We start from the raw sequence: 25101 nt of genomic DNA on the forward strand, positions 1-25101 counted from the left end.
AGAGAGAGAGAGACAGATAGTTTTTGTGATGTAGTTACTGAAATGTACATATTGGGGAAGCATTACCACTGTGTCTTAATTTGGATACTAAACATTTATTGATTCAGTTTGCTACTTGTGAATAGGATCATTGTCCATTTTTAAACAGATTGATCATTTTGCCTGTAAAACATAACACTTCCCATAAAATTACTTAATGTGAATGATTGTTTAGCCTAAGTTTGAATCCTGCCTAAATACAACAAGTTTGGGTCTCCAGGGAGTCACCAGAGAAGTAAACGTGTGGATTGCCTGAGAGAAAAGGATTTTTCTTTTTCTTTTTTTTAATTTTAGGGTAGGGTCTACAGGGTGTTCAGGGTTTCACTACTAGATCGGACTCGTAGTGATCCTCCTGTTTACAGCCTCTCAAAGAGCTGGGATATCAGGCATGTGCCACCACGCCCAGTCTCAATTGCCATCTTGGTGCACCCCAGGGGCGGGGCCAGCGCGGCAGGCCTGGGGATCAAACCCCCAGCCCCTGAGGCTGCTTGCAGACGCTTTACTCTGCTGAGCTATTTGGCCCGCCTTAGGAAAGGATATGATAAGCCTATAACCAGCAAGTTTGATTTTTACACAAAAAAAGTGAAAAAGTAAGCCTGTAACGGCAAGTTTGCTTTTAATATCTTAGCTGACACACTGTCACAGGAACAAGGATCAGGTGATCTACAAATGTTTGACCCTACTCTCTGTGGGCATCACAAGTCAAGCTGCCTGGAATAAGGCATGCTGTTGGAGTGAAGGCTGGTAGTCCTTGATGTCTGCATGAATAAGCTTGCGGGTCCAAGCAAAGTTCATCTTATAAAACCATATGTACATACATACATATTCATATACACATGTAAAAGTGTATAAACAGATATATAATATATATGTATGTGCATATATAAAACGCTTTTTATAAGTTAAAACTGTGTTCAAGCTGGACAGACCTGTCACAAAGGTTGGATAATAAAAGTGTGACTTCTAAAGTCCAATTTTAATAAAAGCCAGCATAATGGAAGTAAAAGGAATAAATATGTGGTTCCAAAATGGATTAAATTCTACCTATATCCATTTTCACCTATAAATGCTCATGCTAGATATTTAATAATCTAAGTTATCATTTTAAATGATCTAATCTTGTGAAAGCATTCGTCAATGTTCATAAAATGAAAATAATATTGCCTAATACATCTTCATCATAGAATTAATAAAAGAACTAAATGATCTTGTGCAGTATTCAAGTGAAATGAACAGTTACCTTACCTCTCATTAATGTAAGATTTTTATCTCTTATTTATTGGATACTTATTGACTAAGCACTTTATGTTCATATTATTGCACCCAGTCCACTGAATTGGAAAAGCTGAGTGATACTCAAATGCAATAATCTGTTCAACTGTGTGGCCAGGAGAATGCTGTAACTAGGACTCAACCGTCCTTTCCAACCTGTCCTCTTAAACACTGCGCCATCCCGCCTTTCCATGTTTGGTCTGAACTCTGAGGCGAAGGCCTGCTCTAGGTTTTTCTCCTTCTCCACGAACCATGTATCAGTACACAGTGCAAAGGTCCCCAGTGATGTCTTTCCAAGTGTGTGCCAACCTTCATATGTAATTTAAAATAACTTTGAAAAACTCAGAAAATCCTGCTGTACATGAAGGCCACCCACCGCACGGCTGAACCATGCAGTGAACTCACTTCTCTGCCATGCTTTGTTTTCTCCAAATTTAATACTTATATTGTTTATTTAATGTGTAGAGTTTTGTATATTTTTCCTCAGTGCAACCCAAGATTTTCCCCAAGTTGTATACATTTCTTGCTAATATTTTAACCATCGTAGTTGTTCTATCACTTACATCTCACTGGGGAATTCCCTAGTTTCCTGACCCAAACCAATCTAGATTCCTGGCCCAGGCCTGCCTAAGGCTGATATGCAGTGATAATTTTAGCACCACTTTGGGAATCCTTTGTCATCTCTTGTACTGACCCATCTGTTTCCTGGTTACCATGTTTCTTGATTTACTGTATCATTTTAGTGGCAAATACTACTCAGAAGCTTCTGGGGGTTTTTGATGTTGTTGCTGTTGTTGTTTTGGTTTGGTTTGGTTTGGTTTGGGGTTTTTTGTTTGTTTTATGAAGGAAATGTTTATTTAGCTCACAGTTACTGGAGGTTTCAGTCCACACCAGCTGGCTTATGGCAGAGTGGCACAGGGCAGAGAGCATCCATTCATGGTGGCAGCAAAGAGCAAGAGCAAAATGGAAGAGTAACAGCAACAATGGCCTCAGAAGCTTCTTGAAAAACCTGGTGTATCCAAAATTAAAATATTGAGAATTTGAACATCTGAAAAATGCTTTTTTTAATAAATCTAGCAATTTATTACTTCTAACTAGTTTACTTTCATCTCAATCAAGTTGAAAATTTTTCTGGCTTTCGTTCTAGTATTCAGGGCAAATTGACTGAGTTTTTATCTTCTTAAATACCCTTTAACCCAACTGGTCAGGAAAGTCAAGACAACTCCTCAGAATTCTCCCTGAGTTCTCATGGATCATCTTTTTTTTGTTGTTGTTCAGGCCCCAACTTGCAGCAAAACTCTTTGAAGTTCCCAGAATAGGTATTATTGGCGCTAGGAGGCTTATTCAGTGATACCCATTCATTATCTGAATTTAAGCTGAATTTAGAGCATGACACTTTTCTATTTTAGTTACTGTTCTCATTTTGGTTTTGTTTGTTTATTTGTTTTTTAATGTATTCTGGAGGCTGGGGAAATACTACAAATTGTGCGTCATTCCAGCAAGATCAAGGCTCTGATGAGTCCTAGGTCTGGTGGGGGCCTGTTCATCATGCATAGCACCCCGGGATGTCCCGAGTGCCCTTAGAAAAAAGGCACAGACTGTGTCCCTTCTTCCTGCATGCACACTTAGTGGAAGGACCATGGCGGCACTCTGAGTTCTCTTCTTTCTTTGAGGACGCTCATCCCACTAGTGAGTGCTGCACACTCACAGTGTATTCATCTCCATAAGCTCTACCTTGATGCCTTATCTTTGGAGTCAGGATTTCACCCACTTTTGGTGGAACCCAGACATTCAGACCATAGTAGACCTACTCTTATCTCTTTGCAACCCATAGATATGATTCTTCAAGAAATTGTTTATGCAATTGCTTATTTTAAGGGAATTTATCTCTTTAGTTTAGTGGTAGACCTATTATGTACAAGTGGAAAGGATTTTGAAATGGTTTTTGTCCGTGTTCTTATTTTATAGTTGGCATTTGGGCTTGTTGAATCAAAATGTAAGGTTCACTTTGGTTGAGCTTACTTTTTTCAATTTAAAGATGTGGTGGATTTCAAGTATGCTATTTAGCATGAAGAACTAGTCACCATCATGCAGATTATACATCCAGAATGAGTCTGTCCTACAATGAAAAGCTTGTGTCCTTTGACCAATGGTTGCCATTCCTTCCCTGCAGCCAGTGCCTGGCAACCACTATTCTACTTATTATTTTTAGGAGCTCAATTCTGTCAAATTTCCCACATACATGATAGGATGTGTGTCTTGGTTACTTTTTACTCATTGCTGGGACAAATGCCCAGCATTCAAAATGAAGGAAGGAAAGGTTTATTTAGCTCAGTTTCTGGAGGGTTCAGTCCATATTCCGCTGGCTCCAAGGCAAATGACAGCAGTTCATGCAGCAGAAATCAATGAAGAGCAGAGGAGGAGCAGCAGCTGCAGCGGAGTCCATCAAGCCTCTCTCTTTCTTCTACACTGATTGCAAAGATCGGGCGAAGATTGTAGCTCTTCCAAAGTGGTGCAGCTATCAAGATCAAGCTCCTCTGAAGACTGGGACTTCTCCATGCAAACTGGGGCAGGGTGGCAGGAAGCCTTTTTTAGTTCTTGGGCCCTGCCCACCTGCAGGCCTAGGCCCCCCACGACGAGAACTGCAGGAGCTGATTTAGCCAAGTTGACACAATGTATCAACTAATACAATCCACCCCTTGTCAATTTAGTAACTAGACATATACTTTTTTTAGCCAATTTTCATGTACATAGACATGCATAAACATTTTACAACTTGAACATTGTATAACATTAAAGCTATGACATGTTACCCCTGGCCCTTCAAAGACTCATGCACATCTGTTTATGCAAAAGACATTTTAGTCTACCTCTAAGAGTTGTCAGAGTCCTACCAGTTTCAGCAACACTGAAAAGACCAAGTCCCAAGCTTCCAAGATCTTAGGCAAACTTTTAGCTGTGAGCCCCTCTACAAATGAAAAGTTAAACTCTTCTAACATTCACAGGCACAAGGTAAGCATTGCCATTCCAAAAGGTACACATAGCAGGATACAAACAATTGGGACCAAAACAAGTCCAAAGTCCAGAAGGACAAATGTTAACTCCTGTACTTCCCTGTGGACCATCCAAAGCACCTTGTAATGAACTGTGAGCTCCAAAAGCCTTATGTGGCTCCTCCCCTAAGGCACTTCTGCAGGTGACTCCTATGGCTTTTTTCTCAGGCCTACTTTGCTCCCTTTTTGCAGCTTTTCTTAGACCATATACATTCTTGGCTTTTTCAAACTTCTGAGGTTTTCACTGAATAGGCTTCTCATTCACAGCTTCACTCACTGCCCTCTCAGGGGCACAGTGCCTGGCCTCCCAGGCCTTCTTCTGAAATCTGGGTGGAAGCCTTCTGAGCCTCAGAACACCTGAATTCTTCATGTGCCTACAACCAAAGCCACGTGGATGATGCCAAGGGCTGCTGCCAGCTGGAGCAGTAGCCAGGGTTTCCTCTCTCTTGGCTGTAGAATTCAAGTGCCTGGATGGCTGAGCACTCTGACCCTAATTTGGAAGAATGATTTCTCAATGCTGGCACCATTCTGGAACCTGATGTGGCCACTGCCTCCATTCTGGAACATGGTGTGGCTGCTGCCTCCATTTTGGAACACAGGGCTCTGCAGCTTTTCCCTCAAAGCAAAGTCCTTTACCCTTGTGATTCTGAGGCTGCAAAGGGCAAGAACCTAGCACCTCCTGTGATGCCCTCAGGACATCTTTTCTACTCTCCTGTTCCTTCTCAGCAATGGAGATCCTCTCAGCTCTGTCTCCACAATCCACAGCCTTCCTGGTGCTTCCTTTCTGGCCAAACTCACAACATTTTAAATCATCCTTTTGGGCTCTTTGCTTTTCATTCTTAATATAAATCTGGCTAAAAGCCCCCAACAATAACCATGCCACTGTCCCCAATATTTGGTTGCTTTAAAATTTCTTTTGCAAGATTAATTAGTTCACTGTGCTTAATTTCAGTCTCAGGCAAAGTCTCTGGACAAGAGCAAAATGCAGACAAACCTTCTGCCAAGACATAACACAAATCATGCACAGTCCAACAACCAATGCTTTCCTTCTTCCCAGCAGAAACCTCCCCAGCCTGGCTTCCTATCAGCATTCTGGTCTGAACTCTGACCAGAATCTCTCAAACAGAAAAGCCGAAGCTGTTTCAGCGCTTTGCTTGTAGGTGCCATCTCCAAACCTTTTCTATCTCTTCCCATAAGCCAGTTCCAAAAGCTTATAATCTATATTGTCAGCTATAGCCACAGCAACGGCCCCACTCCTGGTACCAAATTCTGTCTTGGTTACTTTTTACTCATTGCTGGGACAAATACCCAACATTCAAAATGAAAGAAGAAAAGGTTTATTTAGCTCACAGTTACTGGAGGATTCAGTCCGTATTCTGTTGGCTCCAAGGCAAATGACAGCAGTTTATGCAGCAGAAAACAATGAAGAGCAAAGGAGGAGCAGCAGCTGCGGTGTCCATCAAGCCTCTCTCTTTATTCTACACTGACTGTGAAGATAGGCGCTCCAGGGGGAAGATTGGAGCTCTTCCAACGTGGTGTGGCTGTCAAGATCAAGCTCCTCTGAAGACTGGGACTTCTCCATGCAAACTGGGGCAGGGCGGCAGGAAGTCAGGCAGGGCGGTAGGGTGGCAGGAAGTCGGGCAGGGTGGCAGGAAGTCGGGCAGGGTGGCAGGAAGCCTTTCTCAATTCCTGGGCCCTGCCCACCTGCAGGGCTAGGCCCCCACGCTGAGAACTGCAGGAGCTGATTTAGCCAAGTTGACACAATATATCAACGAACACAATGTGATAATCATATTTCTGTGTCTGGACTATTTAGCTCCAAGTTACCCACATTGCTGTGAATGTCAGAACAGCCAGCCTCCTTTTTAAAAGCCAATGAATGCTTTGTTATGACTCTGATGAGATTGCTCATCCAGAATCCATTTCCCAGTCAGAAACCAACACACTTAGACTTAAGTGACCAGCCTGAGTTACCCAGCTGGGTTAAAGCTGAGATTGTACCTTCTGCCAACAAATGGTTACAAATCTTCTTACAAATAAATTATAGACAACAAATACAGGTTTATAAACAAATGATGGGACGCACTACTTCTACCACCGTGGGCAGTTACGTCTGCAGTGGAAACCAAGGAAGTGCAGTCCTGTCCTAAAAGTCCTGTTCTCATAGACTTCTGCTGCTACTTGTTGGCTTACACTTAATTTAAGGAAAGATGTTCCTCAGGTAGGAACCTGTGAAGAGAGTTTGTGAGGCAGAACAGCAAGAAATGAGCCCATACTGAGCAATTAACAGGAAAAGCCACAGAGAGAACAGAAGGCTGCACCTCTCTTTTTTCATGTTGTATGCAGAGTAAATGTCAATAGTAAGGCAAAATGCTGAAGATGCCGTTGTTTCACATTCTGTTAATGTTTACTTAGTGAAGGGAGCTTGAAGAATTGTGGTCTCAAAGTGGAGCTCATCAACTTCCCTGGGTTCTACTATGGAGGCTAATATATTTCAGCAACAATTGTAGGACAACATAATTTCCGATGAAAACTCCAAGGAGGGAGCAAAGAGTTGAGGCTCCCCGCCCATTGTGTGTATCCTTACTTGGAGGTAATGAATGGCCTATCTCATACTTGGCAGCCTCCAGCTTCCTCCCCGGGACCCCTCCATCTGCAGACTTGGTGTATGAATTAATGGAATCTCAAAGAGTGGAATTGCTTATTTCTGGAGCATCTATTACCAAAAAGTCAGCTCTTTACTGCCATGAGAGGTTCCTCTTCTTTCTAATAGATCTGAGGGATTGAGAAAGATGAATCCTTTGCAGAAACTTAACACCTATAAAAATAGTTGTGAAAAAAAATCTAGAGGAAAGATGGCTCCTGGCAGATAGTGGTAGTTTAGACAGCTGTCTTTCCTTCTAACTTTTGCATGGCCTATTACATTTGCTGCATTTGTATGCTGATTGGAATGTCCCCTTATCTTTCATTACTCTGATCCTTACACCTACATATCAGGCTTGAGGCTTGCTGATTTTTAGTTTCATAGACGATCCTGTGCTTTTCTTTCACATTGCCAGGAACACAGCTGTGACAAGAAAAGAGAAATTCTCCAAGGGCAATTAGCTAGAGTGACTACCTCAGAGGGTCCAAGGAAGGGCCCTCCTCTCTTTGAAACACTTTTAGACAGATGCAGGATGATATTCTACTATTAAACAAGGATTGCATAAAATTTGCTACATCCCTAGATGTATTAGTTTGATAATACATCACTTCTAGGATGAATACTTACGTACTCTTCGTACATGTATGTTTGTACTTCCCAATCTTGTAAAATAATTCTTGGAAACAAAGATTATTTTCCATTTTCTTTGTCTCTGTGAGCTTTCTTTACTCTGGCAGGACATTATAATACATAGACAGCACAAGCCACTTTTATTTTTACTTGTTTAAGTTACTGAAGAGGCAAACACCATCTCATGCCAATATAATTGTGCTCAGTTTTATATTGTTTCCAACTATTACTATCAGCAATTATAATTAAACTTGTAACTTTTATTAGAAAGCATATATGTATGTATGAATTATGTGACAATACATTATCATTGTTACATAGATGCTTATCCTAGTTGGTTGACTATATATTGACTTGCAGTTTTAATTTCTTATTCATAATATTACAACTGGACTTTAAAGAATATTTATGGGAATGTTTTCATGTATTTTTTTTTCACCTTTTAGGTGTACAAGAATTTCCAGAAAACATAAAGTGTTGTAAGTGTTTAACAATTATTGAAGCCAGTGTCAATCCCATTTCTAAGTGAGTATAAATAATTAAATTTTATTTATGCTTATGTTTGCATTGCATAATGTTGTATGAATGTAGATGACATTTGCATAAAAACTGTATTTTTAAATGTAGTGTTGATGTAGCATTTAAAGAAATAATGGGGAAGACCTAACCAGATCAGCAGAGTTCCACAAAAGGTGATGAGAAATCCTGCTGAGTGAGACTGGGGGCTGCTGGGCACCAGCTGGCCTCGCTTTGCAGCAGACTGTCACCAACTTTCTGTAGTTCTTAGGCAGTGTCACATTTCTGAAGTGTCAGAACTCAGAAAACATTTATTCTTTACATCATGATGAGAAATTAGCATCAAAGACCACTTGGAAGTCCAAGACAGTGCAAGACTTTAAAGTACTGCTGAATGCATTACAATAGCTGTGCAGTTCAACTGAAAATGACCAGAGACAGGAAGTTCTTATGTACCAGAGGTTGCAACAGACGTGAAAAGGTAGCTCTGTATGGAGTGTAGGGTGGAAGATAGGAATGTCAAGGATACTACAACCAGAAAAAAACAGGATTGCACATTCCATGGGATAAAGAGGTTGAGCCTGTACACGTGTTGGTGAGTTGAGGGTGTGACATTGTGATGGAGGCCTGTGGGATCATGGGAAAGCCATGAACTGAGTACTAAGGCCAGATGGGACTGGAAATGATCTATTCAGGCTATTGACAGTTACAGTAATATTTGGAAGATACTCAAATAAATTCATGATATTGGGATGCAGCTAATGAATTGCTAGCCTAAGAGGATATTTTAAATATATAAAGCTAGCCATAAGCTTTGAATAAAATTCCTAAGTTCTTTGTACGTGTGAAGTTGAGCAGACTAGGAGAAATCCCACTGGAAAAGTATTCAATGAATGAGGTATTTGCAAAGGAAACAATAAAGGTCTGTCAAAGTAAAGTTGAAGAGGGCCAGGGATATAGCTCAGTGGTACAGTTCCTGCCTAGTAAGTGCAAGGCCCTGAGTTCAATTCCAAGTACAGAAAAAAACTGAAGTTGAAGAGAAATTTTACACCAGTATAATGGAGAGGGGTGCATTATTGACTGGTTTCTAGCAGAAGACTGTTGATGAGAGCAGGCATGGAACAGGATGTAGATGAACAAGATGGAAGTTTTGAAGGAGGTTTTTCAGTGAGTGGTTTGCTTAATATTTTGAGATCTTTTATAAAAATAGTGTAGAACATCAAGCAATAAAAATATAACTTTTCTACCTAGAAAATAAAATATGGAGAGGGAACAATAAAACTCTAAAACTCCTGAAACCCTTAATGAAAAGGCAATTTTCTCAAAATTTCAATGAAATGGACTTTGCAAGCATCTCAAACAAGGACTACAGATATGTATACAACTTGAGTAATGCAATTGAAGTAGATGATGATTTTTTTCTTTTTTAAATAATTTTATTGAGAAACAAACAGCAAAGACACAGTTTCAAAACCACACAGTACGACAGTTTCAATAATAAATACATTGCACATTGTTGTCTCGGTGGATATTCATTGTACAAGATAGAGACATGACATCCTGTCCACAAACACTACTAGAACAGATCTTCTTATTCATTGAATTAAGAGAATGTAGCTGTATATCTATCCTATTTTGAATATACAGATACAAAATGGTCATTCATTTTTATCAACTTTTTGTTTAGTTTTATCAGAGAAGGGTATTTCATTGTCATTTAAATATTGTAGGTGCGTGAATTCAGCAAAATATTCCAATATAGTCCAGTAGTCCATAATAGTAGTGGGTCATCTGCAGGACTAGCAGTGTCGGAAGTCGTTGACCTGAGCCCTTTACAGCCCCGCATACCAACATGGCTTCACCTCTTATTCCTCGTTTTTATACCTATCTGCTGGATGATTAAGACCAAGATAAAGCAAGACCTATATAATAAGAAATGTAACTTTTTATCTGATAAGGTCAGTCAAGTACCCTCTAGATTTATCCTGAAACCCTGTACTGCACTTTGTAGATCCTTTGTCATTGTCAGCCATGGAGATGAGTCATGGCCATTGCTTGACAAACATGTTCTCTGTGAAAGGCTGACAGAATGTTTTCTCTCCATGTGACTCTCCTTAGGCACCCTCTACATCATCAATCACATTTCTCTGTGGCCCCGTAATCTCCTTGATCAGCAAATTTGGGACACAACTGAGGTACATGAAGTGACAGTATAGATTCTCCTATGTCCTGAGTCTTCACAGACCTTGACAGACTAGGGCCAAAATGTTGTCTGACCTTGCAGGCCTTCTTTTTCTCTGATTTTTGGTCTGAAAACTTAGGTTGTTAACCCTCCAGAAAAGAAGCTTATTATTACACTACAACATATGGAATTGAGTTTAACCTAAATATCTGCCTGAATATCAAACATCTTGGGCATAACATGGAACAGGTATTTTCCATCAAGTATTGATATGTTAAACTTTAAGTTCCTATAGAATATGAAGAAAAATACTTTAAAAATTAAAAATATTTAAAAATTATGAATAAACAATTACATATTTTCACTCAGAAATTTAGAAATCTAACTATATACAGCATTGTAGCAGGACAGTCCTGTGACATTTTTTTCTTTTCTCTGTTTTTCATTTATTCCCCTTTTTTTAACCCAACATTAACATGAGGGACAGTATGGCAATAATTGGTATGTCATAACAAGAAGTATGTATTTAGAAGACCAGAATGACAGGCATGAACCTACTACTATCTTCCAAGTATGAACCTACTGATACACATTGCTATCTTCAGTGCAGTTGCTTAGTTCACAGGTATCAGCATATATAGTTAGTCAGAGCAAGAATCCTACCAATTAACTGCTAGTTTCAAAAACCTGCTGATGTTTCTCAGTATCATTGCCTTACCCTTCTTTTTTTTTTAAATATTTATTTATTTGTATGTGTGTGTGTGGCCAGCTCAGCCCACCAGGGGGCGGGGGCTGGCTGGCATGTGGTGCTGGGGGATTGAACCGCGGTCCCTGTGCTTTGCTTAGTTTAGTTTGTTCTAAGTAGATGCTTTAGACCACTGAGCCATCTCACCAGCCCGCCTTACCCTTCTTGTGTGTATAAAAGAATGGCTTTGCTCCTGTCATGTTTCCCAGCTTTTCTCCTTGCCCTCTCTTCCTTGTCAAATCCTCAAGTTCTTGCTTTCATTTTAATTGTGTTATATCTTTCTATTTGTATTTCTTCTTTCTAGTTCTTATACTAGGGAGACTATATGATATTTACACATGTGGGTCTGGTTTATTTCACTTATGACTATATCTTCAAGTGGTATCTACTTAAATATAAAGACTTCAAGTTTATCATTCTTTATAGCTGAGTAATACTCCATTGTATAAAAATACCACATCTTTTCATCCATTTCTCAGGTGGCAGGCATCTTGGTTGTTTCTAAGATGTGGCTATCACAAATTGTGCTGCTATAAACATAGGTACACATATATCACTATGGTATAATATTTTCAGTCCCTCCAGGAAAAATTCCCATTGGGGGATAGCTGGCTTGAATGGGATTTCCAGTCCTAGTTTTCTAAGGAGTCTCCACACTGATTTCCATAACAGTTACACCAATCTGCATTCCCACTAGCAGTGGAGAAGGGTTCCTTTTTCCCCACAGCCTCTCCAACATTTGTTTTTAGTTGATTTGTATATGATAGCCATTCTTTCTGAGGTGAGACTGTATCTCAGTGTTGTTTTAATTTGCATTTCACAAATGGCTAGTGATGTGGAGCATTTTTTCATATATTTATTCGCTTCTTAAATTTCATCCTCTAAGAAGTGTGTGTTCATCTGAGATGCCCATTTCTGGATTGGGTCTTTAAATTTAGGGGCCCTAGTGTTTTTTTAGTTCTTTATAAATTCTAGAGAGCAGACCTTTGTCTGAGTGCACATTAGTTAAGATTTTTTCCGATTTTGTGGGTTATCTTTTCACTTTGTTGATAATTTCTTTTGATGTGCAAAAACTTCTCAATAAGAGGTGGTCTCACTTGTTAATTCTTTCAAGTGTTCCCCGTGCAATTTGATTTTTGTTCATGAACTCTTTGCCTACCCGTATGTCTTCAAGAGTTCCTCCTCTGTTCTTTTCCAGGAGATTTAGTGTTTCTGTTTTAATATTTAGATCTTTAATCCATTTTGACTTTAGCTTAGTGCATGGCGATAGACCTGGGTCGTCTTAGTTTTTGGCATGTACAGAGCCAGTTTTTCTAGCCCCATTTATTAAAGAGGCTATCTTTCTTCCAGTAAGCATGTCTGGCATGTTTGAGGAAGATCAGGTGGCTGAGTGTGTTTGTAGAAGCTTCTGCATCTTCTACTGTATTCCACTGATCCTCAAGTCTATTTTGTTGCCAGTACAATGCTGACTTTATCACAATAGCTTTGTAGTATAATTTCAAGTCAGCAATCGTAATGCCTCTTGCCTTGTCTTTATAGCCCAGGATTGCGTTTGCTATTCTAGGTCTTTTCTGGTTCCCAATAAATTTTAAGAACAATTTCTCTAGGTCTGTGTGACGTACATGTGGTAGTTTGATAGGGATTGCATTACATCTGTACAGCAACTTTCGGAGTATAGACTATTCACAGTGTTGGTTCTTCCTATTCAGGAACAGGGAATATCTTTCTATTTTCTGAAATTCTCAATGATCTCTTTTTACAGAGTACTGTAATTTTCCTTGAAAAGATCTTTGAATTCTTTAGTTAGGTTAATTCTTAAGTATTTTGCTTTCCGCAGTGCTATTGTAAAAGGCATTGTTTCTCTAGTTTCCCTGTCAGTATGTTCACTGTCTGTGCAGAGGAATGCTATTGACTTTTGGGTATTGACTTTGTTTCTTGCTATGCTACTGAATTTGTGTATCAATTCTAGTATCTTCTCAGTGGAGTTTTTTGGGTCTTCCAATTAAAGTATCATGTCATCTGTAAATAATGATAATTTAACTTCTTCTTTACCTATTCTTATTCCTTGTATTTTTCTCTCTTGTCTAATGGCTCTAGCTAATGATTCCAGAACTATATTGAACAGGAGGGGTGATATAGGACATCCTTGTCTTGTACCAGATCTGAGAGTAAAAGATTTCAGTTTTTCCCCAGTTAGAATTATATTAGCCGCGGAGTTGTCATAGATGGCTTTTATCAGATTGAAGTAGTGGCCATCTATTCCAATTTTCTGTAGGACTTTGAACACGAATGAGTGTTGAACTTTGTCAAAAGCCTTTTCTGCATCAATTGAGATGATCTAGTGGTTTTTAGATTTTGCTCTATTGTTCTAGTGTATTACATTTATAGATTTTTGAATATTGAACCATCCTTGCATCCCTGGGATGAATCCTACCTGGTCATGGTGTATGATCGTCTTGATGATTTACTGTATTCTATTTGCTAGGATTGTATTGAGAATTTTTACATCTATGTTCATGAGGGAGATTTGCCTATAGTTCTCTTTTTTAGTTGTGACTTTCCCTGGTTTTGGTATCAGTATAATACTTGCCTCCAGGAATGATTTTGGGAAGATTGATTCCCTTTCAATTTCATTGAAGAGTTTGAGGAGTATAGTGATTATATCTTATGTAAATTTCTTGTAGAATTCAGCTGTGAATCCATCCGGACCAGGACTTTTCTTTGTCGGTAGGTTTTTTATTGCATTTTGCATTTCATTGGCTGTTATTGGGTTATTAAAAGTAACTATATCTTCTTGATTCAGTTTTGATAATTTGTACCTTTCTAGGAACTGTCCATTTCTTCTGTGTCTTCTATTGTGTGAGAGTAAAGGTTCTCAAAGTAGCTATTGACAGTCTTCTGAATTTCCATTGGGTCTGTGGAAGTTACACCCTTTTAATTCCTTATTGCTTGTATTTGAATTTTTTCTTTCCTCTTTTTGATGAGGTTAGCTAGAAGCTTACCAATTTTATTTAATCTTTCAAAGAACCAGTTTTTTGATTCTTTAATTCTTTGAACTGTTTTCTTCATCTCAATTGAATTAATTTCTGCTCTAATCTTTATGATTTCTTCCCATCTTTGGGCTCTGGGTTTGGTTTGCTCTCCCTTTTCTAGTTGTTGGAGGTGCGCCATTAGGGTTCCTATTTGTTCCTGTTCTGTTTTCCTAATGTGTGAGCTCACAGCTGTAAATTTTCCTCTGAGAACTGCTTTCATCGTATCCCATGAGTTGTGTTGAATTTACCTTGAATTGTAGATTATTGTTGAATTTCTTGTTTAATTTCATCTGTAACCCATTGATTGCTGAGTAGGATGTTGTTTAATTTCCATGTATTTAGGGGGTTTTTTCTGGTTTCTTTTGTCATTTATTTCCAGTTTCATAGCACTGTGGTCATAATATGCATGGGATAATTTCTGTTTTCTTGTATATACTTAAGCATGACCTATGGGCTAGTATGTGGTCTATTTTAGAAAATTACACATGTGCAGCTGAAATAAAATGCATATTCAGCTGTCATTGGGTGGAGCACTTTGTATATGTGCACTAAGTCCATTTGTTCTAGGCTCTGGTTCAGTTCTGTTAACTTCTTTGCTAATTTTTTTCTACTTGACCTGTCTTTTGGGGATAAGAGTGTGCAAAGGTCTCCTGTTAAGATTGTGGTACTGGATATTAGATTTTTCATGTCCACTAAGATTTGCCTTACATAGTGGGGTGCTCCCATGTTTGGTGCATATACATTTATGAGTGTTATCTCTTCCTCTTGAATTTTTCCCCTAAACAGTATATAGTGGCCTTATTTATTTTGTTTGATCATTCTTGGTTTGAAGTTGAGACTGTCTGAAAACAGTGTTGCTACCCCTGATTTTTTCTGAGGTGCTGGGGCATGCAGTATTGTTTTCCATCCTTTGACTTTTAGCCTATGAATTTCTTTATGAGTTAAATGTGTTTCTTGTATACAGCATGTTGTTGGATTTTGTTTCCTAATCCACTGTGCTAGTCTATTTCTCTTAATTGGTGAATTGAGTCCATTTATATTGATGGTTAGAATTGAGATGTATTGACTTACAATTGACATGTTATTTACCTGGTGTTGTTTACTCCTTTTTCTTCTGTGCTTAATTGTTTGCCCTATTTAGTGGGTTGCTTCTGATCTCATTCATGGAGCTCTGATCATTTTGGTCCCTCTCCAGAACATCTTTCAGTAGCTTGTGTAGGGTTGGCTTTGTCATCATGAAATTCTTTAGTTGTTCTTTGTCGTAGAAGTATTTCACTTCTCCATCAAACATGAAAGAGCGTTTTGCAGGGGTTAGTAGTCTGGGCTGGAATTTGTTTTCGTAGAGGACTTGAAGTACTCTGCTCCATGCTCTTCTTGCCTTCATGGTTTGTGAAGAGAAGTTGATTGAAATTCTGATGGGTTTTCCTTTAAATGTGATCTGTTTCTTTTCTCTAGCAGCTTTCAGTATTTTGTTCTTGGCTGGATTTCTGGGATCTTAACTATTATATGTCTCAGGGTATTTTTAATTGTGTTGATATTATTTGGAGTTGTGTATGCTTCAGTTACCTGAATGTCAGATTGTTTCCTCATATTTGGGAAGTTTTCTGCTATTACTTCTGCCCGTATTCTTCTTATATCATTTGTATTGACTCCTTCTTTCTCATTGGTGACTATTAGTCTCATGTTGTTCATCTTTATATGGTCTTGCAGATGATGAATTGTTTTTTCCTTCATCCTAGTTTTTTTTTATCTTAGTTGTTTTTAAGAGATCTTTTCTTACCTTTTCACTAGCTGTGACAGCATCTTCAAGATCTGAAACGATGTCTTCACTTTCACTCAAATGGTTTTGCAACCTTGTTTTTGAAATTTTAATTTCCTCTATATCTCTTTGACTCTGCTTCATGTGATCTATTTCTTTTCTATATTGCTTATTTGAGGAATCCATAGCTTTTCTAATCTCTATTTTTTATTAGTGTCTTCTTGAGAAGCAGTTATTAACTCTTTTACTTTAGAAATTATTTCTGATCTGATTTCCTCTGTTTCTGCATTTGATTCTTTACTTCAGAAACTATTAATTCAGAGATTTCCTTTTTTATTTCAGAGATTAATTCTGATCTGAGTTCCTCTATACCTTTCTGCTGTTGTTTCTTTACTTCAGACACTATTAATTCAGACATTTCAGCTTTGCTAGTGTCCTCTGTGCTTGTTCTGGGTGGGCTCAGGACCTAAGATTGCATTTTACTCCTTCTCTTTGTCATTTTGTATGGCACTGTTCTCTGATCTTTTGTGTGGAGCTTTGGTACAGTTATAACCTTAGCACCTACTAAAATTCAGATGCAGATCTAAGTTTGAGTTCATCCAGTTGTGCCTGGCTTGAGTCCTGCTACTGTGCTCAGCTCCTTTTTGTTTTAGCCCTTGGAGTTGAACTTGTTGTGCCCCTCTGTCAAGATGTTCTGGTCCTCAATTATCTGGGAGGTCTTGGCCCCTAGTCTCTCTGCAGGGACTTCAGCTGCAGTTTCACCCCAGGCCTGTATGCCAGGCCTGGGCTTGGTCTGAAGAGGTCCAGGGGGCGCAGAGGAGCACAGAAGCTCTCCCACACACTCACTGGGCCTGGGCTTGTGCAGGTCTGGAGGGGTCCCGAGAGCACGGCTCTCCCACACACTCACTGGGCCTGGGCTTGTGCGGGTCTGGAGGGGTCCCGAGAGCGCAGCAGAAGTTCCTATTCACAAGGTGGGCTTGGCGGGGCTCTGGAGGGTAGAGGGGTCCCTAGAACACGGCGAAAGGTCTCACTCATGCGGCAGGCCTGGGTTTGGTCCAGAGGGGTCCAGCAGGCGCAGGGGAGCACAGAAGCTCTCCCACACACTCATAGGGCCTGGGCTTGGGCCAATGAATTGGTTTTCTCCATCCTCCTTCTTTAATTCTAGTAGTTCATCTTATTTAGGAATCATTATAAATCTTCAGAAGGAGAAGGAAGATGATGAATTGTATCTTTCTAAGAAACTTTGTCTAGAGTCTTAGGGCTGTGAATTTCTCTCATATGAGTACATTTAAGAAGATGGAAAATACGACCTTATGAACATTAAACATTTTTGTGAAATTTATAAAAAACCAATAGATTAGCAAATTTAAGTAGCATGTTAATTTTAAAGATTTTTAAAGATATGCAAATAAAATTCTCTCCTTTTACATTTGATTTAACAATATATAATAATATACTATATATATATATATATATATATATATATATATTCCATTAAATCATCACTATCACCAGGATAGATTATGGTAAACATCCCCAAAAATACTCACACTACAATCACCCACTAATGTGATAACAACCACAGTTTTTCCTTTTCCTAAATGTTATAGGAATGATATCAGTAATACCTCTGTGTCCAGTTTGCTTTACATAGCATACTCATTTTTGAAATGTAATCCAAATGGCTAGGTACCTTATTATTCGTTCTATTGCTGGATATAATTCCATGTATGGAGATACCATGATTTGTGTACAGGTTACTTGATAGACACCTGGATTTTTTCCAAAGGTGTAGCTATTTTACTTCCTGCTAGTAGAAATTATGTACAGATTTTTATGTGGGCATGGTTTTATCTCCATTGGTTAAGCACCCAAGAGTGGTGTTCTGGGAAGTATAGGGCCATCATGTTTAACCTTACAAGAAACTTCCAAACTGCTTTTTAAAGCACTTATTAAATTATGATCTTTTTTATCAGAAATATGTTAGAGCTTCAGTTGTCTGTCCTTTTTGTCAACACTTGGTACTATCAGGTTTTCATGTTGTTTAATTTTAACCAGTCTAGTATATGCAATGGCTTATTGTGGCTTTACTTTACATTTTCAATATCTAATTAATGTCTTCACATATATTTGTTTATACAATGTATATTTCTTTGGTAGTGATTCAAAATTATAGCTTGACTTTTTTATTTATTATAAGAATTATATACTTTGGACAGAAGATTTCTGTCAAGTATTTGTTACCAAATATTGGTTACAATTCTGTCTTTATCTTTGTATTATAAATAATGCCATCAAAGTTTTCTATTTTGAAGAAATTCTGTTTAATACTATTATAATCTGGTTTACTAGTGAAGAGATCTTTGCTAAATCCTCTGAAGCTTTAGCTTTCACACTTTAGTTTATGATCCATTTAAAGTTGATTTATATATATATGTGCAAAGTTTAAGGGTCATGGTTAATTTTTTCCCACATGTAAATCTAGTTGATGTTGTGTCATATGTTAGAAAGTTTATCCTCTCCCCACGGAATTACCCAGTATCTTTGTTGAAAATCAACAGATAGTGTAAATTTAGGTCTACATATTACGCTATGTTTGGTTAATCTATATGCCTGTCTTTATATCAATTCCATACTGTCTCATTTCCTACAGCTTTGTAATAAGTCATAAAGCTAGGAAGTAGAGGTCCTTCCTTTAAATTTGTTATCAAAATTTTGCTGGCTATTCTATGTGCTATATTCAACTACATAAATTTTATTAATTTTATCATCAAGTTTTATAGCTTTAAAAGCCTGCTGAAATTTTGAAAGGGGTTGACTTGAATTGACAGATGAATTTGGTTAAGTTTGATCTCTAAAATGGGCATTCTTACCTCTGAGCAGTCTCCTCCATACCTTTTCCATGTCTTCAGATTTTTTTCATCAATTTTTTGTAGATTCAGCACATAAATATTATACATTTTATTCCATTTACTCTTATTTCTTGTTTTTATGGTATTACAAAGCTTTATTATTATAACTATCGAGTGCTAGTGTACACAAATTTACTTGATTTTTGCATAAGCTTTCTAAGCATTAATTTTAGTAAATTTTTCCATTAGATGGGAAGATTTTCTGTGCAGACAGTCAGACCATCTGTGAGGAAGAGTTTCCTTTCCCTATTTATTTATTTATTTATTTTTTTAACTTGGGCGCTATTATTTTTCTTGGCTAGGAAATATGAGAAGTGGAAACAGACTTTCTTTTCTTGTTTGTAATCTTAAGGAAATAGATTTCTACTGTTATATGTTATTATTTGTTTCTTTATATACATTCTGTATCATGCTGAGAAAACAAACACTTCCTTCTGTGTGTTCCCCAGTAAAGTATTTGAAGTTTAGAATTTTTTTTTTTTTTTTTTTTTTTTTTTTGCGGAACCAGGGATTGAACTCAGGCCCTTGCGCTTGCCAGGGAAGCGCTTATTCCACTGAGCCATCTCCGTGACCCTGAAATTTAGATTTCTGTTAACAATCTTTTCAAGGAAACACAGGCAATACTGATCACATTTTGTTTCTTTCCTATTCACTTTTCTGTGACTGCTGTTTGACTCCAAAGCCAGTCCACTTCTATAATTATTTGTCACATTTTTCCATTCCAAGTACCAAAATCTGTATTCATTTTCTAATGCTATGAAGTAAATTAGCACAAAATTAACAGACTCAAGCAAGACATATTTATTTCTTAGACTAAAATATTAATTTGATCTTTATTACACGGTGCATCTGGTATGGGCATCCTAACACTTGTACCGGCTATGCTATAAAAGTCAAACCCAGCCATTAGGATTACACTGAGTGAAGACTTGCCCAACAGGTGTGTCTCTTAAAAATACACACATTTAACCTGGTCCTCCTGTAACAATGTCATTGACAGAGCCAGGTCGCACAAGACGAGAGAGCTGAGAGAGCTCGTGCAAAGTGCCTGCCTTTCACTATTCCACTCCTAGTCTACACATGTAGCACATTACACATTTATCTAACAAAGAATAAACATTAGTCATTTTAAACAAGCTCAGGTTCTGGGGTGCAGGAGTCTGCATGTGGCTTGTCGGGGTTCCCTGTTTCAGAGTTTCCACAAGCTGTGCTCAAGGCTTGAGCGTCGCAGCGCTCATGGGAACACAGCTCGAGAAGGATTTCCTCCAAAGCTCCCAGAGGCTGCTAGCACTGTCCCTTTCTGTAGGACAAAGCTGAGGGTCCTCCCGTCCACTCTCGGGGCCAAAGGCTGTGTGCACCTTCCTGCTGTGTGATCCTTCCAGCCTGCGGTTCATGGCACAGCACGTTCTCCTCAAGGCCAGCACGTGGCAGAGGCCCTAGAAAGGCAGCATCATGCAGGGAAACACAGTCAGGGAAGTGCCGACCTTCGCACTCACCACACGCTAGGACTTCCTAGAACACCGCATTCAGAAGGAGATCACACGAAGGCGTGAGCGTCGGAAGTGAGGCCACCTCTGAACCTGGGCGCCACTACTCTGATGTCTGTTTGCTGAGAGGGTTGGTTCTCGATAGAGGGTGAATTTTGTCAAAACATGAGTTTTACTATCTTTTGACATAATAATGTAGTTTTTTCCTCTTCAACATGGTCATGTAGTAATTTGCATTGATTGATATTTTTTTATGTCAATCTAACTTTGCATCCTAGGGATAATATTCTACGTGATTATGAACTATTTGTTCTTTTTTATAAATTAATTACTCTCATCTTCTAATGTTTGTTAATGCTCTCCCTACCTATATTCATGAAGCAGTTTATCTCAAGTTGATCTTATAATTTCTTTGTCTAGTTTTGATATAAGGGTAAGACTGACTTCATAAAATGTTTCAACAAATACTATCTTCTGTTTTCTATAGGAAGTCATATAGAATTGGCATTATTTCTTAAATATTGGTAGAATTTTTCACTGTAGCCAGTTGGGACTGAAATTTTTATCTTTGAAATGTTTTTCTTTACAAATTAAATTTGTTAATAGCTGTAGAGTTAGAGACTGGGCATGGTGGCGCATGCCTGTAATCCCAGTGCTTGGGAGGCTGAAAACAGGAGAATCACTGCAAGTCCAATCTACGTAGTAAGACCCTGTAGACCCTGTAGTAAAAACATTTTAAAAAATGCTGCAGGATTATTCAGCCTTCCTATTTCTTAAGTGATATTTATTAGTTTATATATTTCAAGAATTGGTTCACTTCTTATGTTTTAAAATTTATTGGCACACTATTTTTCATAAAATTTCTTTGTTGGCCAATTAATATGCATAGTTTGCACTCATTGCTAGTATTGTGCCTGCTTTCGAGTTTTGTTTGATAGCTATAATTACAGATTTATCGTTTTCATTCATCTTTTTAAAAATACACTGAGTTCTATTGATTTTTCTGTATTGCTTTTCTGTTATTTCCTTTGCTCTAAATTGAAGAAATAATAGGTCATGAAAAGCCCAGGAAGTCTGCGTATACTTCTTAGTTTTACTTCTAAATGGAAACCTTATAGTATTGCCTGGAAACCTTACCCAAATTATCGGTGGATATTAACACAGAGAAATCAAAAATAACTACTAGAGGAGAAAATCTGAGAACCTGCCTTCTCAGGTTTTTGGAGACATTAATTAATTTTAAATTTTATATTAACTACACCATACAAATAAATGTTATTACCTTTTTATAGACAGAAATCATAAACTTAGTATTTAAATTCCTGGTTCTTTTGCTGTATTTTACTGTACCAGAAGTCTTTTTAATTGGTGTAAATTAGAGGATACATTTTGAAATTTCTAAATATTTTCAACATTCAACAATGAGGAAAATATTAATAAATTATGATGCATCTACTAGGTGATATGCAAATTATTATAGAATGACCTTACATATTTCCAAATGGATCCTGCTTATTCTTCTTAACGTGACATATTTAGTACTAACTACCTCTTAACACCTCTAAGTGTTCTAGTTTGAATTATAAATTGGGTAGTCAGTGTGTATGCATTAACACTGGAGGATAACTAAAAATAGAAGGGAGAAATAAGAATTCAAATTTGCAGTATTCTTAAAATGATTCATAAGAACTTAGAAATACATGAACTGGTAGGCATGGTGTGTGAAGGAGGCAAGATTGTGAGGAATATTTGGCATTTTCCAAATGTCCTCTAACACTGCTGCAGTTATTCCATAACCTCAGTTCGGGCACGTGAATGTACTTGGGTGTAAAATGCTTTTCTGTTGATGTCGAAGCTTTTACGTTGGCTTCTTCACTGCCTCTGAGGATACAAGCCTGTAATCCCACCCAGCGCATGGAGGGCTGAGACAGGAGGATCACCACAAGTTTGAGGCCAGCCTGGGCTCCACTGGAAGTTAGTCAAAGCCATCCTAGACTACCCAGCAATACGCTGTCTCAAACACACACACACACACACACACACACACACACACACACACACACACACATTGGTTTCCTAATCATCACATGTAAATTTTAAATAGCTTACCTGTTCTAGTAGAAGTCAGATGTATGAAATATCTTCATTTAACTTAAAGACAGTCAGCAAACTGAGACGCTGAAACAAGACTGTGTACAGACAATGTTTGTTATTATATTAACAGTGTTTGCAGCACACAGTGTATACTTTCATCTTTGGGAGTACACAGGCCCAGCACACCTAACACTCCTGGAAGCTTTGTACTCCCCTGGCCAACCCACCCCTGCCTTCCTCCACCCTTTCCCCATTGTCATTATCATTGTCATCATTTCAGTTCGTGCCTGTGACACATAAGGACTGCATTCCTTGTTGGTCATTGGTGCGCATACACGGTGCATTTGCAGGCTTTTACATCCCCTTCCACGTTTCTGTCCACTCACTCTGTCTCTTGGCCCCTTTCCACTTGCAGAAGAGCCACGTCCGTATTTAGCATGCTTTTATTTTGTAGTTATTTATACTCCAATGATACAAAACTGTGCATCTGATTTATTTCACTTAATATTACTTATTTTCCTACAAATATCCAGTTTATCCTTCTTCATAACTGAGCAGTATTCCATTGTGTATGAAATTTTAGCAATCTTAGCAAGCCTATTCCAGTACTGAAAATTGGCAGCTTCAGAAATACTCCATTATCCTACTTAATGGGACAAGATCAGAATTGAAATATTAAGGACAGGAAAAAATTGTTCTTACTTTCTGATTCTTACTGTAGAACAGATAATCATTAACCATCAAAGCAAATCTGAGGTTACAAGCAAGAAAACAATTTAAAAAGTCAAGGGACATCCAAAGGTCATGTAGATCATAACCAGAAGAACTGCAACTCACACCCAAGTTGGGTGACCTGAACTAAATTGCTTAGACCACACACACACACACACACACACACACACATACACACAAAAGTATTGGGCCAGGGAGATAGCTCAGTAGAATAAGCACCTGCCTGGCAAGTGCAGGGTCCTGAGTTCAATCCCTGGTACCACTAAATAAATAAATAAATAAATAAATAAATAACTCGCTAGCTTGGAGCTGAGCTGAACCGAGAAGGCTTATGGGTCGCTGCTTCTACTGTCACCCATTCTTTGGTCTAATTTAACTGTCACATTTAATTTAAGAAATTTATCAAAGGAAAATGGCCACCTGGTAGAGAAAACTGAGAACTTATAAGGCAGATTCTTCAGTTATTTAATCAAATTAATCAAATGTGGACCATCATCATGACTTCGGATAATAAAACCATTTCATTGATGAAAAGTCCTTCATCGGTGTCAACTGCTGTTTCCTCGTATAGTTCAGGTAAGAAAAATAAGAACTCATGCACGTCGCCTTTGTGGTGTACGTCCTGTGTGCTGGGGACATTTCCTCCACAGCTCTGCTCCCATCCTCTGCAAGGGGTGGCACTGAGCAGGGACTGTTCTGTCCCCTGGAAGCCACAGGTGTGCACTGTGAAGGTCACAAAGAACACTGAATTTGCTCACTGTCTTTTCAGATGCTGTCTAATCCATCATAGTGCCTGTTATCTTCAAAATACAACACAAGACAGTTCACAAAATATTTTATCTTTCAGTAATTTATAATTTATTCTTACTAAGAATGGAAAATTCCCAACACTAATGCAAAGTGTAACTGGAAAAAGGTTCTAGTCTGAGAAGGAAGTCAGAGATTTTAAACCTCATTGCAGTGTACCCTTCCATAAACTCCTATTAAAATAAATCTCAATAAAAGATGTTATTAAATAAGTCATACTGTATAAATATACCCTCCATCCTACATTTTTATACATCTTGATCCATATTTGCACTTTTACTGTCTCACACCAGAGGGACAATGTGATATTTACACACATATCAAATTCATTTCATTAAGAGTACGGTCTCAAGGTACATTCATTTACCTAAAAATGTCTTAAGTTTATCCTTCTTTATTGCTGAGTAGTACTCCAGTGCATAAAGAACTGAAAAAATTCAGTTCTCAGGCTAGGGGGATAGCTCAGTGGCATAAGCGCCTGCTTGGCAAGCTCAAAGTCTAGGGTTTAATCCCAGGTACCACATGCCATGCTTGCCCCAGAACCCTGAGTGTGCCATGCTGGCCCGGGCATAGTAACACACTCCTGTAATCCCAGCACTGGGGAAGCTGAAATAGGAGGATCACTAGGAATCTGAACTGCGTGGGGGAGACCCTGAATCAATCAATCAATCAATCAATCAATCAATCAATCAATAATTCAGTTCTTTACCCAATCCAAAAATAGGCAGCTGAGATAAATACACACTTCTCAGATGAACTGCAACTGGAAAATAAATATATGATGAAATGTTCAATGCACTATGCTTTTAAAGAAGAAAATATCAGCACACATATGTGCATAACCAGGCAGAAAACAAAGTTTTTCCTTTCCTCTCTATTTTTGCATGTAACTTATTTTTGGGAGTAAAAATATCATTTCAGTGTGAATCTGTAGCTAGTGGTCAATCTTCAGCCGTAAAAGAAATGTGCTGCATAACGAGTCGGGTTTTCCCTGTGGTATAAGCTCTGCCAAGGTAGCGATGGTGTAGAAGAGATTTTCTTTTCAAAATTTTATTGATAAACAGCAATGAGACAGTTTCAAATCAAATCAAAAGTACAGTTTCAACAAATAACACACTGCATATATTCTTCTTAGTGGTTAATTGCTGTACAAGATGCGGACTTGAGATTCCTATTTACAAACACCACTAGAACAAA

General features: G+C 38.2%; 1 protein-coding gene across 1 annotated transcript in view; it reads left to right on the plus strand.

Moving 5' to 3' along the window:
• Lrrc7 (leucine rich repeat containing 7) overlaps positions 1–25101 on the plus strand; it is a 369797-nt gene that overhangs the window by 55120 nt on the left and 289576 nt on the right. Inside the window, 1 exon segment of the mRNA XM_023718276.1 lies at positions 8085–8163. Within this exon segment, the coding sequence (XP_023574044.1) occupies positions 8085–8163 (79 nt within the window).

The sequence above is a fragment of the Octodon degus genome, unplaced genomic scaffold (assembly GCF_000260255.1).
Source record: "Octodon degus isolate 3935 unplaced genomic scaffold, OctDeg1.0 scaffold00057, whole genome shotgun sequence".
Taxonomy (NCBI): Eukaryota; Metazoa; Chordata; class Mammalia; order Rodentia; family Octodontidae; genus Octodon; species Octodon degus.